This window comes from Schistocerca piceifrons, chromosome 11, assembly GCF_021461385.2.
Source record: "Schistocerca piceifrons isolate TAMUIC-IGC-003096 chromosome 11, iqSchPice1.1, whole genome shotgun sequence".
Lineage (NCBI taxonomy): Eukaryota > Metazoa > Arthropoda > Insecta > Orthoptera > Acrididae > Schistocerca > Schistocerca piceifrons.
Genome location: NC_060148.1, coordinates 17,081,245 through 17,097,830, shown reverse-complemented (window position 1 = coordinate 17,097,830; position 16,586 = coordinate 17,081,245). Strand labels below are relative to the sequence as shown.

Here is a 16,586-nt window from a genome sequence, read left to right as displayed (position 1 = left end):
GAAGGGTGCAGAGAGTAAATTGACCAACAGCAAAGCTCTAATGAAATCAGGTCGAGGTTCAATGTCTGTTGCTACTTCTAAAGACAATATTACAGTTGTGCAATGGGTGGAGAGAAACATTGTCCACATGGTATCTGCCTTTGCTGGAGGGACACCAACCGATACTGTCAAAAGATGGGACGTGAAGAACCATGCTCGCATAGATATAGAGACCATATGCTGTAGCATGCTACAACAAATTCACGGGTGGAGTATACATGACTGACCAGATGGTTGCACACCACCCTCACACAATGAATAGTAAGAACTTTTATTTGAGAATATGCACTAGTAAATGCATGGATTCTTTACAAAAGAGACACTGAAAGAAATATTTCTTTTGTGGAATTCAAGTCATCAGTTGCTACAACAGTTATAGAGCTTGGAAGCCTGCAAAGGAAGCATGGCAGACCATCAAACACCCCTGACCGTGCTCACTTGAAGAAAAGGCGATGCACTGGATGTTCTGCAGATATAAGACTGGATGGAATAGGCCATTGCCAGAATAAAAGGAATGTAAGAATTCTCCTAGGTGCAGAGTTAGAAACTGCAAAAGAATAACAAGATACATTTGCAAAAAATGCAAGGTTCCTGCTTGCCCAGAATGTATGGAGTTCTTCCACAATACATGATGTGAACTATTTCTTGTTGTTTAAATTTTGCCATTAGTTAACACATTTTTCGGTTTCTTTATGTTCTCACCATGTTTGTTCTGATGTAACATGCTATGCACCATTTACACAAATGTGGCCATTTCCTATTTTCATTGTTGTACAGTAAATTGAAGCATTTGTTGAAAAATATATTTGTAATGACTTCATTACATCTCAAATATAATGTTAAAAAATAACTGTCAAAATTGATATTATTAAAAAATTAATCCCTGAAGAAGTTAAAAAGTGAATAAAAAATTAGTTCGATATTGCAAACTATGTGACAATACTTAATCATAGTACAGCAATAGACAGACAGTAGAACTACTTGTTTTGTAAATAAAACCACCTTTTCCTGCTGCCACTTAAACAACTGACAGTTATTGTCACTTAAAAGTTCCAGGCTGATAGGCCATGGTCCATGTGAAAAACTCTCCCCTGACATTTTGTCTCCGACCGGGGAAGACAAAATGTCAGGGGAGAGCTTTATACATATACCATGACCTATCAGCAGATATAATGCTATTTAGTATACTGACACTGGACAATTCATAATGTATAGAGTTATACAGTGTAATGGACCTCCGGAAATCTACATATATGTTACAAGTAAGGTTTGCATCAGCTAGGTGACACTTCGTGACTGAAGATAGGTAACACTCAGACTCTGAACAGTTACAGCGATACACGGTTTTGCCAAATGGCATATGAATATCATGGCGCCCTAAGATCATCTTACATAAAAGGCACTACTAGCAGCAGAAATGTGACAAATGCTGCATCAAGCAGAATAAATCAAACAGCAAAAAATATAAGTTTGTCAGTATCTAACATGTGAACAGAGGATGTTAAGTGCAGCATAAATGAGTGACTTGGTGTAACTCACTTGAGAATAAAATACAATCAGTTCCACAAAAAAGTGTATGCCATAATTTTAAATGTAACGTCTGCAGACACATCTCTAGTAGTGGTCTCGAATTGGTACTCAATGCACTTTTTGACAGTATATAGATAAGCAATATGAGAGTTGAATATTTTGTTTTCTTCTGCTTTATTGGTTGCAGTTTAAAATGAGTGCAAAAAATAAGAATGCTGAAAAAATGTGCAATATTGATTCTGAAGTATGTTAAGAAACTATTTGGTTTGAACAAGGCAGACTGCGTTCTTAAAGAGGGTAATGATTTGAGACATTGCAGCCGTCTGTGTACAGTTTGGAAACAAGACAACGGGGTGTCCATGATGGATTGGTCTGTAATGTATCTGGATGCAAATCCAATCAAAAATGTTTGTTCATATACTAAGGTAAAGCTTAAAGGAAAGTCAGTATAAACTTTGAAGCAGCTGTCATATAATATCAGAACAATATGGAGATAGTTACTGAAACATTATCCAGAAAACCTCATGAGAAGCATGCCAAAAAATGCCAAGCTATAATCGATGATGGCAATGATTGGATTAACTATTATGTAATTGTGCAATTAGTAATAACATGTCTTCTTATTGAAACATATATTTATAAAAGTATATTTATTTCATACAGGTAGCGGCATACATTTTTGTGTGGAACTGACAATGACACTTATTCTCATATTTTAGTTTGAGAAATTCTTACATAAAGTACAACTGCCAACTAAAATGGAGGACAATGATATATCGATTAAAAAACATATGAGGCTAAAACATAATAGGTCTCAAAACTTAAAATGTTTAAAGCATTTGAAAAAGTAAATAAAAATCTTTCACGACAGCAAATTTAAGTACTGGGGATGACTCTTGCATGGCATTAGAAAACACTATAAAATGATTCACAGTTATTCTACAGTCCCTGGCCAATTTGTTAGACACACTACAGTTTTTAAGCAAATTTTCATTTACGTCTAACGAAATTTGTTTTTTTAATACATAAATTGTGATAAAATGATTACATTTAGTCTACTTCATAACTAAAGCGATATAACAAATAAATAAATTATAGTATTTGTTGAAAATATTTTATTTCAACAATTACAACAAAAATTAAAATATTGTGAAAGTGAAAACATTAATTTTAATATCTTGTTGAGCCGCCTTTTGCAGCTGTGATAGCCTTATACGATGTGTCATACTGTCAATGCAGGAATGTACTGTGCCCTGCATTTGTGGATGATGATGCCACACATGGATGATCTTCTCTAAGAGCTGTGTTTTTGTTGTAATGACATCTTTTGCCATGTCCCTCTTAATTAATTCCCATACATTTTCTATAGGGTTCGTGTTGGGACTTTTACCTGGCCAGTCTAACAGAGGGATATTTTGTTCCTTCAGAAACGATTTAACTGACCTGGCTGTGTTACAGGGAGCTATATCCCTCATAAAAATAAATGGTTCAACATTTGGGAATCATTCTCCAAGCTGTGGTATTAACTGTTTTTACAGAACTTCCTTGCACTGGTCTTGCCTCATTATGCCTTTAACCACGTAAGGACTACCTGTACCCTTGCCACAAATGATGGACCAAATCTTCACCTTAGTTGCATGTTTTAAGGTCTGAATAATGCAATCAGGATGAAATTTTTCTTCTATTCAATGGTGCATATACTTAGATTTGTTAGTTAAAATTTCAAACATGCTTTTAATGCTGAAGCACACCTGTAAAAATCAAGAGACATAGTTAATATACTATGTATAAATGTACATAGGCTATTTCATATCATAAATAATAAAGTTAAATTACTGATCTCAAGAAGTCCACATCCTTATCACACCACTGTTTAGCCCACTTCAGATGCTTTGCTTTCATAGTGGCTGTTAACTTTGGTTTTCTTGCGTGTCAACAGGCCAATATCCTTCAACTTTCTGTGAACAATGCATTCAGATGCATTCACATTCACCTCTTCCGTTTGAGATTTTTTTCTGTTTCATTGTTGCAAATCTGTTTTCTAGGCAAATTCTTTTGAGAAATCTTTGTGACCTTGGGGTGAAAATTGGTTTCATTCAACATTTATTCTTCCTTCTGGGGCTCAATTCTTCACCTGAATCAATTTTCTTCTTTATGCACCTCAGGCTAGATTCTGACATTTATAACTTTTGTGATATTTCCCAATTGGAATACATTTTCATATTAACGAAGGCTTAGTCATCAGCTTTTTTATGTTGTGGAAGTCCCCTCTTTTACCCATTTTTAAAAGTCACAATTACTAATATCTGGCTGTTAAACAATCAATTGTGATGTCGATATTACGAAATTGATAATCAAAGTGAACAAAATTGTACACCAGTTACGTGCGAGATGCTGCTGAATGGATCCTTTCCTGTATGCTGCACATTGATACCTACAATAAGTCAACAATCCAATGTCATGTAGCAACAATAGATACAAAATTGAATAATGTAGTAAGTGCCCTGAATAAGTGTCATAGATTTTCCAATTAATCACATTAAATGTAGTACTCAACACATAATTCTTACAAATAACCTTAAAAATGTGCAGTGCATCTAATAATTTGGCCAGGGACTGCAGAGTCATGGCCTGAGGTAGTCCAACATAACATTTGTGCCAGGGGCAGAAAGGACTGCAGGATACTCTAACATATAAGTGATTTTGTTAAATATTAAAATATGGAGATATGTTATTTAGCTTCTTAACGTAGGGTTAATTATGCTGGACAAAGTTACAAACATAAAAAAGCACCCATAGCATACTGGATCTCTAAAAAGTAGGCTAAATTTGTGTCCTTAAAAGATGTAATTGTGTACCCTGTTTCCATTTAATCCATTAATTGTAAATAATTGGATTTTGCCAACTTTCTTCCTTATCTACATGGAGCCAATTCAAAGACATTTGAGCTACTGTATGGACTAGAAATGGGACTTTTTTTCCATGGTAAATTACATGAATGAGCAGATCTTCAGAACTGTTGTCAGTGGAGCTTGTGCTACTGCTTCTTGTGGATGGTGGCTCACCTGTGCCATATGTCATTTAATGTACTACTCCCAGAGTTCTGCATCTGTGCTCTTGAGTTCTCCTTCTTACAGTTTTATGCTGTGTGACCTTCCTCTCCACAGGTAAAACACAAAATCTTTTTCCTACAAGTATTTGTACTTTGGTTCCTGATCTCATGATAGCTGGTTCCCAAGTAAGCTTTGAACACCGCAACTACTTGAATTGCCATTTGTATTGCTTCTTAAAATGGACCTCAGTAATGTTCTGGCATTACTGCTTGGCTGACTTCACATTCTAGCCTATGCAGGAACATATATAATTTGCCAGCTCCAAAAAAAATTTTCCTTCATTGTTTGAATTGGTCTCACTGCGCTTACAATTGTTAATTTCCTATTGTGATCTGCAAAATACTCAATCAATTTTGTGTCCAAAATACACATGCTTTGTAGTTGCTCCCTGTAAACCATATTGCTATTTACCTCTTGTACCATTGCACAAGCATGTGATGAAATATGTGATAGGTAGCTGCATGACGGCACGAGATGAAATAGAGGGCATTATCTTAAGGGGACCACACCCTGCCTATCTAACCCATGTCAATATAGGCAAGTATTTGACCCATTTCTGAAAAAAACTATTTGATGCAGGACCATAATATTTTTACTCTGTGTTACATGATGGAAGAGGATGTAGATAAAGATGAAATGGGAGATATGATACTGCGTGAAGAGTTTGACAGAGCACTGAAAGACCTGAGTCAAAACAAGGCCCCGGGAGTAGACAACATTCCATTAGAACTACTGACAGCCTTGGGAGAGCCAGTCCTGACAAAACTCTACCATCTGGTGAGCAAAATGTATGAGACAGGCGAAATACCCTCAGACTTCAAGAAGAATATAATAATTCCAATCCCAAAGAAAGCAGGCTTTGACAGATGTGAAAATTACCGACCAATCAGTTTAATAAGTCACGGCTGCAAAATACTAATGCGAATTCTTTACAGACAAATGGAAAAACTGGTAGAAGCCGACCTTGGGGAAGATCAGTTTGAATTCCGTAGAAATATGGGGACAAGTGAGGCAATACTGACCCTACGACTTATTTTAGAAGCTAGATTAAGAAAAGGCAAACCTACGTTTCTAGCATTTGTAGACTTAGAGAAAGCTTTTGACAATGTTGACTGGAATACTCTCTTTCAAATTCTGAAGGTGGCAGGGGTAAAATACAGGGAGCGAAAGGCTATTTACAATTTGTACAGAAACCACATGGCAGTTATAAGAGTTGAGGGACATGAAAGGGAAGCAGTTGTTGGGAATGGAGTGAGACAGGGTTGTAGCCTCTCCCCGATGTTATTCAATCTGTATATTGAGCAAGCAGTAAAGGAAACAAAAGAAAAATTCAGAGTAGGTATTAAAATCCGTTGAGAAGAAATAAAAACTTTAAGGTTCGCTGATGACATTGTAATTCTGTCAGAGACAGCAAAGGACTTAGAAGAGCAGTTGAACGGAATGGACAGTGTCGTAAAAGGAGGATATAAGATGAACATCAACAAAACCAAAACGAGGATAATGGAATGTGGTTGAATTAAGTCGGGCGATGCTGCGGAAATTAGATTAGGAAATGAGACACTAAAAGCAGTAAAGGAGTTTTGCTATTTGGGGAGCAAAATAACTAATGATGGTCGAAGTAGAGAGGATATAAAATGTAGACTGACAATGGCAAGGAAAGCGTTTCTGCAGAAGAGAAATTCGTTAACATCGGGTATAGATTTAAGTGTCAGGAAGTCGTTTCTGAAAGTATGTGTATGGAGTGTAGCCATGTATGGAAGTGAAACATGGACAATAAATAGTTTAGACAAGAAGAGAATAGAAGCTTTCGAAATGTGGTGCTACAGAAGAATGCTGAAGATTAGATGGGTAGATCATATAACTAATGAAAAAGTACTGAATAGGATTGGCGAGAAGAGGTGTTTGTGGCACAGCTTGACTAGAAGAAGGGATCGGTTGGTAGGACATGTTCTGAGGCATCAAGGGATCACAAATTTAGCATTGGAGGGCAGTGTGGAGGGTAAAAATCATAGAGGGAGACCAAGAGATGAATACAGTAAGCAGATTCAGAAGGATGTAGGTTGCAGTAGGTACTGGGAGATGAAGAAACTTGCACAGGATAGGGTAGCATGGAGAGCTGCATCAAACCAGTCTCAGGACTGAAGACCACAACAAGAACAACAACAACAACAACAACAACAACATGATGCTAATAGTCAAATGTACTAAAATCTACTTGATCCATTTTATAGTTTATAAGAATTACTTTTTTAAATTTATTAACCAAAAATATTACGTTTTTTCTGCAGAAAATATTTTTTTCGTGAACTTCCTAATGGGGGAATATTAATGAGTGTAGTACCAGAGCTGGCTTTTTATGTTATGCAGAGTCTGATATAATGGGGCATATGTACTGAAAATTTTAGTTTGCGGGAAATTGACTTTAAAGAAAAAACTTTTGAAATTTGTTGCTTACAGTTAATTAAAACTGTCCTGCAGCATATGATGGCTCTTCTTTGGTCTGTAGCAGGTCTTCCAGCTTCTTTTTCACCTTCCAGGATGTTTGTCTTGCTTTCTTGGCCATATTAGATGCAGACCTGTCTGCATTGGCTATCCTCATTTTATTGCAATGTTGCAGCCCAGTGATCATATTTTCACCAGGATTAATTCCCAGATTTCTCAGCACCCAACACTTTCCAAGATTACCACAATTGAATTTAATAACAGCATCATGAACTCCTAGTTTCATTGTATGCATACTTGCAAATACAGTTTTAGGAAGGCTGTTCCAAATTATGCTGTTGAAACATTCATTTGCGTTCTGTGTGTGTCCATGCAGACATTTCCTTTGGAGGTCAGGATGAGCCAAGTCTCTAAAAATAGGTTTAGTTGCCTTAATAACAGCAGCAGTAAGAGAATGCTGGTGAGAATAAGATTCTCCAGTTGCCTGAGCCCTATTGTATTTGCACTATGAATTTTCTACTGATGGACACAATCCATGACATGGCTTATCATCAGTAGAGGACTTATCGAAGAATATGGCCCAAACATCTCTCTTCATTGCCTCCAGGTTTTCTTTATTTCTCCTAATTGGCTGCCCATAGGATACCCTAAAGTTTTCTATTTCAGTTTTAGTTAACCGACCTTGTCTGGTCAACAATTTTCCATCTTGTAGTTTCTTTCCTCTGATATCAACAGTTAGTTTTCTCAGCTATGTTCCCAAACGTTTTTTAACTGGCCTACACATTCTATTTTGCTAATAATGTCATCTCCATATGGCTTAGAGTTCACCACATTGTTGTATGCCTTACTGTTACCATCACCCAAATATTTGGTGTACCATACACTTCTTGTTTTTAGAGAGCGATGAAATATTTGTTGATCTCCATGAATTTCCGGACCATCACTTGTTCCTCTAAAATTAGCCACACAGTTGTGTTCTGTATGTTCATTGATTTTACAACATTTGCAATATTTACGCACTATCTCCTCATCTAACACTTTACCAGTGTCTACACTCATGGCATCACTACTCCATTCAGAGAGGTATGTCCTCTTTTTCTGCCAACTTTCATCAAGTGGAACTGATATATCCGAACATCCATCATTTTCTTCCACTGCTTCCCTAGCAGCCAGAATCATGCTTTCGTCACTGACCTCTCATACAGTTTTCTCTAATGTGGTTGATATAAGTTCATCACTGAACAAAATGTTCTCCGTGCAGCCATGCCCTTCCCAATGAATCGTAAGGCATAAACTAATCTAGTATTGATTTCATAAGGGCAACTTGCATCTGGTTTTGAAGAACTCATAAATGAAATCACAGCTGAGCGTTTAGTGCAAATTAAATCCAAAGCAATTGCTAGGCCTTTTCTCCCACTGGCACTCTCACAAATTTTCGCACTCTGTGACTTACCACCCTGTCTACATTGTACAAATTTAGAAATTACATCTGATAATATTCTCAAATTTATAATAATATTACTGCACCCTTTGTCACTTAGAGTAAATTCGTTGTAACACTCTTGAAATGGCGAGAGCTTCTTTGATGATGCACTTCTGGAAGAATTACAATTAGAAACATTGTTGCCAGGCAACATAACCTCTTGTACAGAAAGCTGTCTAAACTTGTTTCCTCTAAATTGTCATTCCCTGAAAATGCCTTTACGTTTCATCATCTTCAATAAACACAACAAAACAGATGTAAGCAATCACTGCAGACTTGAATACAACAACTAATCACAATCACACTTGATCAAAACTAACCACGTGTTTGAAAGCTTGTTGTTTACAAACAGCAGAAACAAAAGAATATGGACTGTTGCATTCCAAGGGTAGACAACACACTCGGGAGTAAAAAAACCCCTAACATGCAATGTAGGGGATTTGAAGATCTAAAATATATGCAGAAAAGTGGGTGATAGAAAAGTGTGCGTGGCACATAAACACATGTGGTCAGAAAATGTTCTTTAAATGTTCGAAAAAAAAAAAATTCAGCAAAATCATTTTCAGAGTACTTAAATAAAACCCTAATTTATCGAAATATGATGAAAACCAAAAATCGATTTTTTTCGATCTGAACCATGGTTTGGTCCCCTGAAAGTCACCGTTATGACACAGCTACTCTAAGTCACTGCAGGATCCTTAACTTGGTGTATTTTGCAGTTTATTCAGACATGCGTGAACATCCTCATATGCTCTTCCACAAAAGACTGGAACAGTAGGAATCAAAGAAAAGTTCTCAAGTACCAGAACATTGGACTTTCAATGATTATACTTCGAGGGCTGCTATTTACTTGACCCTGTCCCTCCTACCTTCTTCATCTGCTTTTAATTATAGATTTTTCAAGTGTAACAGTCAACAAACCTCACTTCGCTATGTGTCTGTGACAGTAGATTACCTGGTAAAATTGGTCATTGTCATTCACATGCACACCAAGCAAACCCAGTGTCTGCAGGAGTCCTACATTCAGTGCTGGGTCTTACTGTGCTGCATCACTGAAGAGGAGTTTTGATGGAAGAGTGGTGTCTGCATCACCCTTGCGCTAGTTCCACTTGGGAATACAAACCATGAACTTTCACAAACAACACCAATTACTGCTACGCTCCTACACTCCATTGGAAGATTGTAGGTTTCTTCTTTCCTCAGTAATTGTGGTGGACTGAGGACCCAACTCCAAACACCATTTTATGGTGTATCTGCTTCAGAATGAGCAATGGCAGGGTCTGGTGTCATCAGGGCGGGCAGGTCATCAGAACTCATAGCCATAACCATTTTACTTTTACATAGTTGTACTCATAACATGATACATGCATACATTCTAGTGGTCAACACACTGGCAATCTACCAATTCGAATGCAACATGGACAAATAGCGACTGGTGTAAACAAAACCCTACAGCCAACAGAAAAGACCTACTTTCATTCTGAATGACCATCTATATTTGTAACTAACGACCCACACTTGCAGAATCAGTGGGCGAGGGAATGTGCATACAGAGCTAAGGGGTGAATGTTTGCTTTAGTTGTTTTTCGTGTTAATTTGTGTACAAACTACACCTCAGCTATGCATCACATAAGCTGTAGGCTTTTTTGTCACAGAAAACAATGTGTAATACTCAGAAAGACTATAAAGACCCCTAACATGGTGTAAATTTTGTATTGTATGTGTTTCTTTAAATTAATGCATATTTTATTGTACAAAGAATGAAGCAAATAAGTGTAGTGATGTGTCTGATCAGAATACCAGGACAAAATGATCTTAGTTTTAACAAAAATGAATTAAAAATACATAAAAATGTAGATTGAAAGCTATTTCTAAGTGGTTTGTTTGATTTAACAAACTCACTAAGACGCTTTAGTGGAAAGTAATGAAACACAAAAAAATTACTACAATTTTTATTTGTTTTGTTCTAAATTTCTGCCTCAGGTGCCACAAGTAATAAACCTGAAGCTGAAATATATTCTGCTAGGCTCAGATTATCTGGGTTAATATAGACCCCAAGACTTCATGGATAACCAAAAGCATGGAACATCATTTCTACAGAAATGAATGGATATTGCACTAGAAACCCATACTATATGCCACATTTGGATCTCACTGCACTGCTCTGACAACTTATTACACCTGAAACTCATTATATTGCATATCATTTAACTTTGGGAAAAATATTTTTCTGTTTTGGATTTTTGTTCACTTTTTTATGATGATAGTTTGCATTTACTGGATAGTCCTAACACGCACCACTCACAGCTTAGTCTGGATATGGCTCGTACCGTGGTTAACATCTCGACACAGACTATCAGTGAGGCAGCAACGTCAGTTCTGTCCAAAGGATTAAACTTCTCAGTTATGCCCACAAAGATTCTCACAGAAGAGATCATACAATCTGTCGAGGCGTCACTCCACCAAATACCACATGTCAAAGCAGAAAAGATAAGGCAGGAAACTGTAAGAATTTTACAAACACCAAAACCACCCAGGGCCAATATCACATGTGAAGAAAGACAGGCCATATAGGAGCTCAGGAATAACAAGGAGACCCGATGGTGAGGATAGGCAGAAATACGAAGGCCTTCGTTAAGAACTCAAGAATTGATCCTGACACAGCCAAGAGACTAATCACCAAGGTGCCTGTTCCTCCTAGAATCTACAGAGTACCTAAGCTCCCTAAGGAGGGCTATCCACTGAGGCCCATAGTGACGGAATAGATTCACCTACGTGTTATGTTGTGAAACACCTGGCACCTGAGTTATGCCGTCTTGTGGGACAAACAGGCTCCTACATGAAAGACTCTTCCCACTTCATACAACTGATTAGGGAACAGCAAATAAAGCCATCAGACATTATGGTCAGTTTTGACATCAAGTCTCTCTTCACCAACGTACCTATTGAGGAGATATGCGCATTCTACAGGATTGGATCCCACCAGATATCTGCGATCTGGTGCGCTTACGCCTGTCATCTACGTACTTCACCCGGCAAGGAAAATATTACGAACAGTTTGATGAAGTGGCAATAGGTTCTGTGCTCTCCCCTGTAGCTGCCGACATCTTCATGGAAGCCTTTGAGCAAACAGCCCTAGCTTCTGCTCTGTTGTGTCGCAGTTGTTGGCTACGATATGTGGATGACACATTCGTTATCTGGCCTCGCGGTGAAGCGGAATTGGAAAACTTCCTCCAGCACTTAAATAGCGTGCACAGAAGTGTAAAGTTCACACATGAGACTGAAAACAATGGTACCTTGCCATTTCTCGATGTGGAAGTGTACAGAGCTGCCAAAGGTAAACTGGGACACAAAGTGTACTGGAAACCAATGCACACTAATTGGTACTTGCACACGGAGAGCCACCACCACCCAGCTCAAAAGTATTCTGTTCTCCATACGTTAACTGCCCGAGCCTACCAGATAAGCGATGAAAATAACATCAAAGAAGAATTAAAGGAGCTACAACACACGTTTCATGCCAGCGACTATGACGACAACATCATAAGAAAAGTAGCTAAAACCAAAGGGAGCAGAACACGAGATGAAGGCAAAAAAGAGAAGCTTCTACTGGTACACTTACCATATGTAAAAGGCGTCAGTGAACGGCTAGGCAACGTCCTCCACCGACAATGTTTGAGACCGATTTTTCGAAGCAGTCACAGGATCCACAAAATGATAGGTTCCACCAAAGATGTAGTCAACAATCGTAACACTGCAAGTGTTTACGAACTAAGGTGTGAGTGCGGAGCTGCCTACACAGGATAAAAGGAGACCTGTCAGCTTATGAGTAGCAGAACATGCACGCTATGTACGATTACAACAACATAATAAATCGGCGATAGCAGAACACCACCATGATTGTGGACAACCTATCAGGTTCCAGGAAGCCCGAGTACTGGTGAAATAATCGTGGATGCGAGAATGCAAAATACGGGAGGCGATTGAAATTATTAAGCAGCCTAACAACATCAACAGAGAAGATGGCTTCAAAACTCCCTGCGTCCTGGCTGCCGGCCATCCCAGTGCAATGGGCTGCGAACAGTCGCAGGGCAGAAGCAACAGGGGACAAGGGCGTATCTGCACAAACGGCTGTAGAGCAACTGTCAGTCCACTTCTGCGCACACCAGGAGGAAAACTTGCCGACCAGAAGCCGAATGCTGATTGGCGGAGAGCTACCAATCATTGATGACATGGACATCCAAGAATAGCCTCTTTCCTTCCATCTTCCCTTACGTCATGACTAGCCAATAATATTAGAGGGCCAATTAAAAGTTTTACAACAGTGATGTCATACATCGATAGTCTCTAATAAATAGAAGCACCTATCCCCATGCAAAACCAGTCATGCCCTGAGGAAGGCCATTGCAATTCGGCTGAAACGTCGGTTTTAGTTTATTACTGTTGTTAGTTTTTTAGCAATGATGCGGCATAACGCGCAGAAGAATTTTAATCACTAAGTCCCAACATAGGTAGAATCAAATAAAATTTTCCCTGGATACTGTTGATAGCAGATCGGTGCATGCCAGGACTTTGGTGTGTCTGTCTAACCAGTTCCTCAATGACCGTTTGTGCGCTTATTCCGTAACTGTGATAAACTTCATCTGCAGATTCTCCATCTTCTATCAGAAATTTCTAATTTGTTGCAGATCATTAGAGCAATATGTTTTCATTTATCTGTCATCTTCCCCTAGTACATATAGGCCATCTGTAACGCTAGCAGCAACAACAAGAATCGTGATATAGGTTAAAATTCTTTCTCAGTGTTCCTTTTTAGAATCTACAGCATTATAAAGTTCCGTTGGCAGCTAGAAAAGTATGATCAACATTGTATTCCTCTTGTAGGTGTTCAAAAGTATGCATTATTTTCTATCAACACAAGGCAAGAATTCTGAAGGGAACCACCCTGGAAGAAAATATAAATCATTTCCTCTTACTGTCAGCAATAAGTGAGATGGAAATTGACAGCAAACATACCACAAGGGTAGAATCACTATGTTTAACGGAAGGTGAAATGGGAAACAGAGAAATATTTTAGGCATGTGTGAATGGAAATTGGGGTGTACATTGTATTCTGGTGGTAAAATCTGAGGTACATGCATAATACTATATTCCAAATGATAAACTTCAGGTTAATTAATTGTAACATTATACTTTAGGCTTTCCAGTTTTTCAAGAGTTCCCAAACTGTGCATGGATAATCCACAATCTGGATAATCCACATGTAGATAATCAGAAGCTGGCTGTAATAAAGAAATTATAATAATTACAAGACAGTTACTGCTCTTCACTTAGACAGTGTGCCAAGTCTGTATAAGAAAAAATTCATATCCTTTGAAATAATGTGAAGTCAGAAGTCTGATGTATTATATGGTAGTCTGTGTTGTGTTACTGTTTGAAGGAGTAGCATAGAAATTGTAGTATAATAAATATGTAAAGTAGTAACACGATGCCACCTGTTGTTTTATGTTCGAATTATTTTCAACTCCCTTGTACTGCTATTATTTCTTATGTTTTGGGGGTGCTACAGGTTTGATGGTTGCACGCAAATTAAGTAAAAAGTAACAGCACTCCCTTTTGTGCCTTAGGTTCAAACAACAGAGCACTCGTAACAGGCACATAGTGCATGCACACTGGAATGAGGTCAACTCCTCCAAATCGAAGCAAAGCTCAAAGCAGGCAGAGCCAGACGATGCATCCAGCAGTGAAGATTCTGACCACAGTGAGTGTCTCCTGTGCTTTGCTTATTTTTCTTTAATTGCTTGTGTCATCAACCCTAAAGGTCAGTTTGATGCAACTCTTCATTCCTGTCACTTCTCTCTGTCATGCTCTTCACTTCAGAGTAACTGCTGCCTGCTAAATTGATGACTATCTCTTTCTGCAATTCCTCACCTCTCTCATCCATTCAGGTACATTTTTCAGCGATGGAATGTGGTTGTAGTATGTGCCCCATGATCACTGCATATGCACCATATAAAAGAGAATAAGTTTCTAAGAATTTTCACATGGCAGTGATTGACCTTGACCTTTGATGTTGAGTATTTCAAAACATGACACTTTGTTTCTTTGAAAGGAGGATAGTATATTGCTATATTACTATGTATGTGTTAAATATCAAGCAGACATAGCAAAGGCAACCGAGCGAGGTGGCGCAGTGGTTAGCACTCTGGACTCTCATTCGGGAGGACAACGGTTCAATCCCAAGTCCGGCCATCCTGATTTAGGTTTTCCGTGATTTCCTTAAATCGCTCCAGGCAAATGCCGGGATGGTTCCTTTGAAAGGGCACAGCCGACTTCCTTCCCCATCCTTCCCTAATCCGATGAGACCGATGACCTCGTAGTTTGGTCTCTTCCCCAAAACAACCCAACCCAACCCATAACAAAGGCATCATACCCAAAACTTTATTTCATCCACATCATTACACTATCAAAGAGCAGTGATACACTTACGAAACACAAATTATTGTAAAGTACAATTCATAAGCTATGGTGTAAAAATGTGGCTTATATCATTGTAGTGGTATCACAAACTGTTTTCAGCACAACAATGAATAGGTAGTAGAACATGGTTACAACTTCTCTGAAGTCTCCAGTTAAATTATTGTATCTGGTTGGTGTCACTGTTGATACTTATGAGAATGTCACATCTGGTAACACAAATGTCTGGATTGGCAGGAAACCCAAATGATGGGAGATGCCCCATGTTGACAGAAGAAGCTGATGTGTAGTACATCTGTTTCTTCATAAGTTTGTAAGACATATGCAGCCCACCAATGACTGTCACATGTATATGAATCAAATCCATAAATGTGTATTAACAGCATTTTTTTCACAGTAGCCATCATGATTCTTTTCTGCTCACTAACGAAGTGGAATATATCTTTGCCATTAATATATATTTGCCTAATTTGTGTTATACAGTGCAGATTATGGGTACATGGATACATCCCTGTATCCATGAAACACTGATTCAGTTTGACAGTGTCTTAATCATGATGGGAAGCAAGTCTATCATGAAAGATACATGAAGGAATATTTTGTGTGCAACATTTGTGGGGCTACTGGCCTGTAGGTAGTAGTCTCAATTTTGGTAGCACTTCTTGATCGTATAAAGTGGGACCTGGTGTTTGTTCAATAATGTTCATGACACTAACATTTTAGCGGTTGACACATACTTTATTTCTAGTGAAGTTTGAATATTGATAACAGTGACAGTTCATTTACTACAAATAGAAGGTAACTTGTGGGTACAAACCAGCATCCAGAATTACAGTTGTGAAATATTCATTCTGCAGTGGCACAAGGTAATGAGGTCACATCTACGTGGAATCATCACAGCCCTATACTAGTCCATTTAAGAGTTTCCATCAGATAGATTATTAAGTACAACAATAGTTAGTTTATTTACACTCTTGACAATCACAGTATGGTTCAGAAAACACATCATTGGTTTCTCATGATGGAAGTTTCTCAGTAGTAGTTCATCATGTCATTGGGTTTCATGTACAGAAAACACATAGTTGAGGAGTAAATCAAATGACGAATACACATAATGTAGATGTTACTTGGTGCTTTAAACTATTTTTAGGTGGCTATTTAAAGACTTGTGTGTGAATAAATGATTCTTTTGAAAAATACATTATGCTTTGAAAAATGGCAAGGTTCGAAGTTGCTATTTTGGATGTACTGGTGGAATTTTGGATTATGGATAAGTTTCTATAAATGAATTTATAAAAGTACATAGTTACTATTATTGTCACATGATGTGGAGCCCCTTGTTTACATGAATGAGCACCATATTGCAAGTGATAATAAATTTCATGAAATTATAAATTAGTGGATTAATTAGTGCTGTATGTCAAATGGTACAGAAAAAATAAGGCAGCAAAAGTATGTAGTTAAAGTTGGGGAATCTAACAATGGTTTTGACAAGATCTGCA

The 16,586-nt window shown here is 38.0% G+C and overlaps 1 protein-coding gene across 3 annotated transcripts in view; it reads left to right on the top strand.

Moving 5' to 3' along the window:
- The window catches only part of LOC124720054, a 190,167-nt gene that overhangs the window by 92,989 nt on the left and 80,592 nt on the right, over positions 1–16,586 (top strand). For all 3 annotated transcript variants that reach the window (XM_047245319.1, XM_047245318.1, XM_047245317.1), the window contains one exon: positions 14,235–14,368. In XM_047245319.1, coding sequence (XP_047101275.1) covers positions 14,235–14,368 — 134 coding nt within the window. The remainder of the gene's footprint in view (positions 1–14,234; positions 14,369–16,586) is intronic.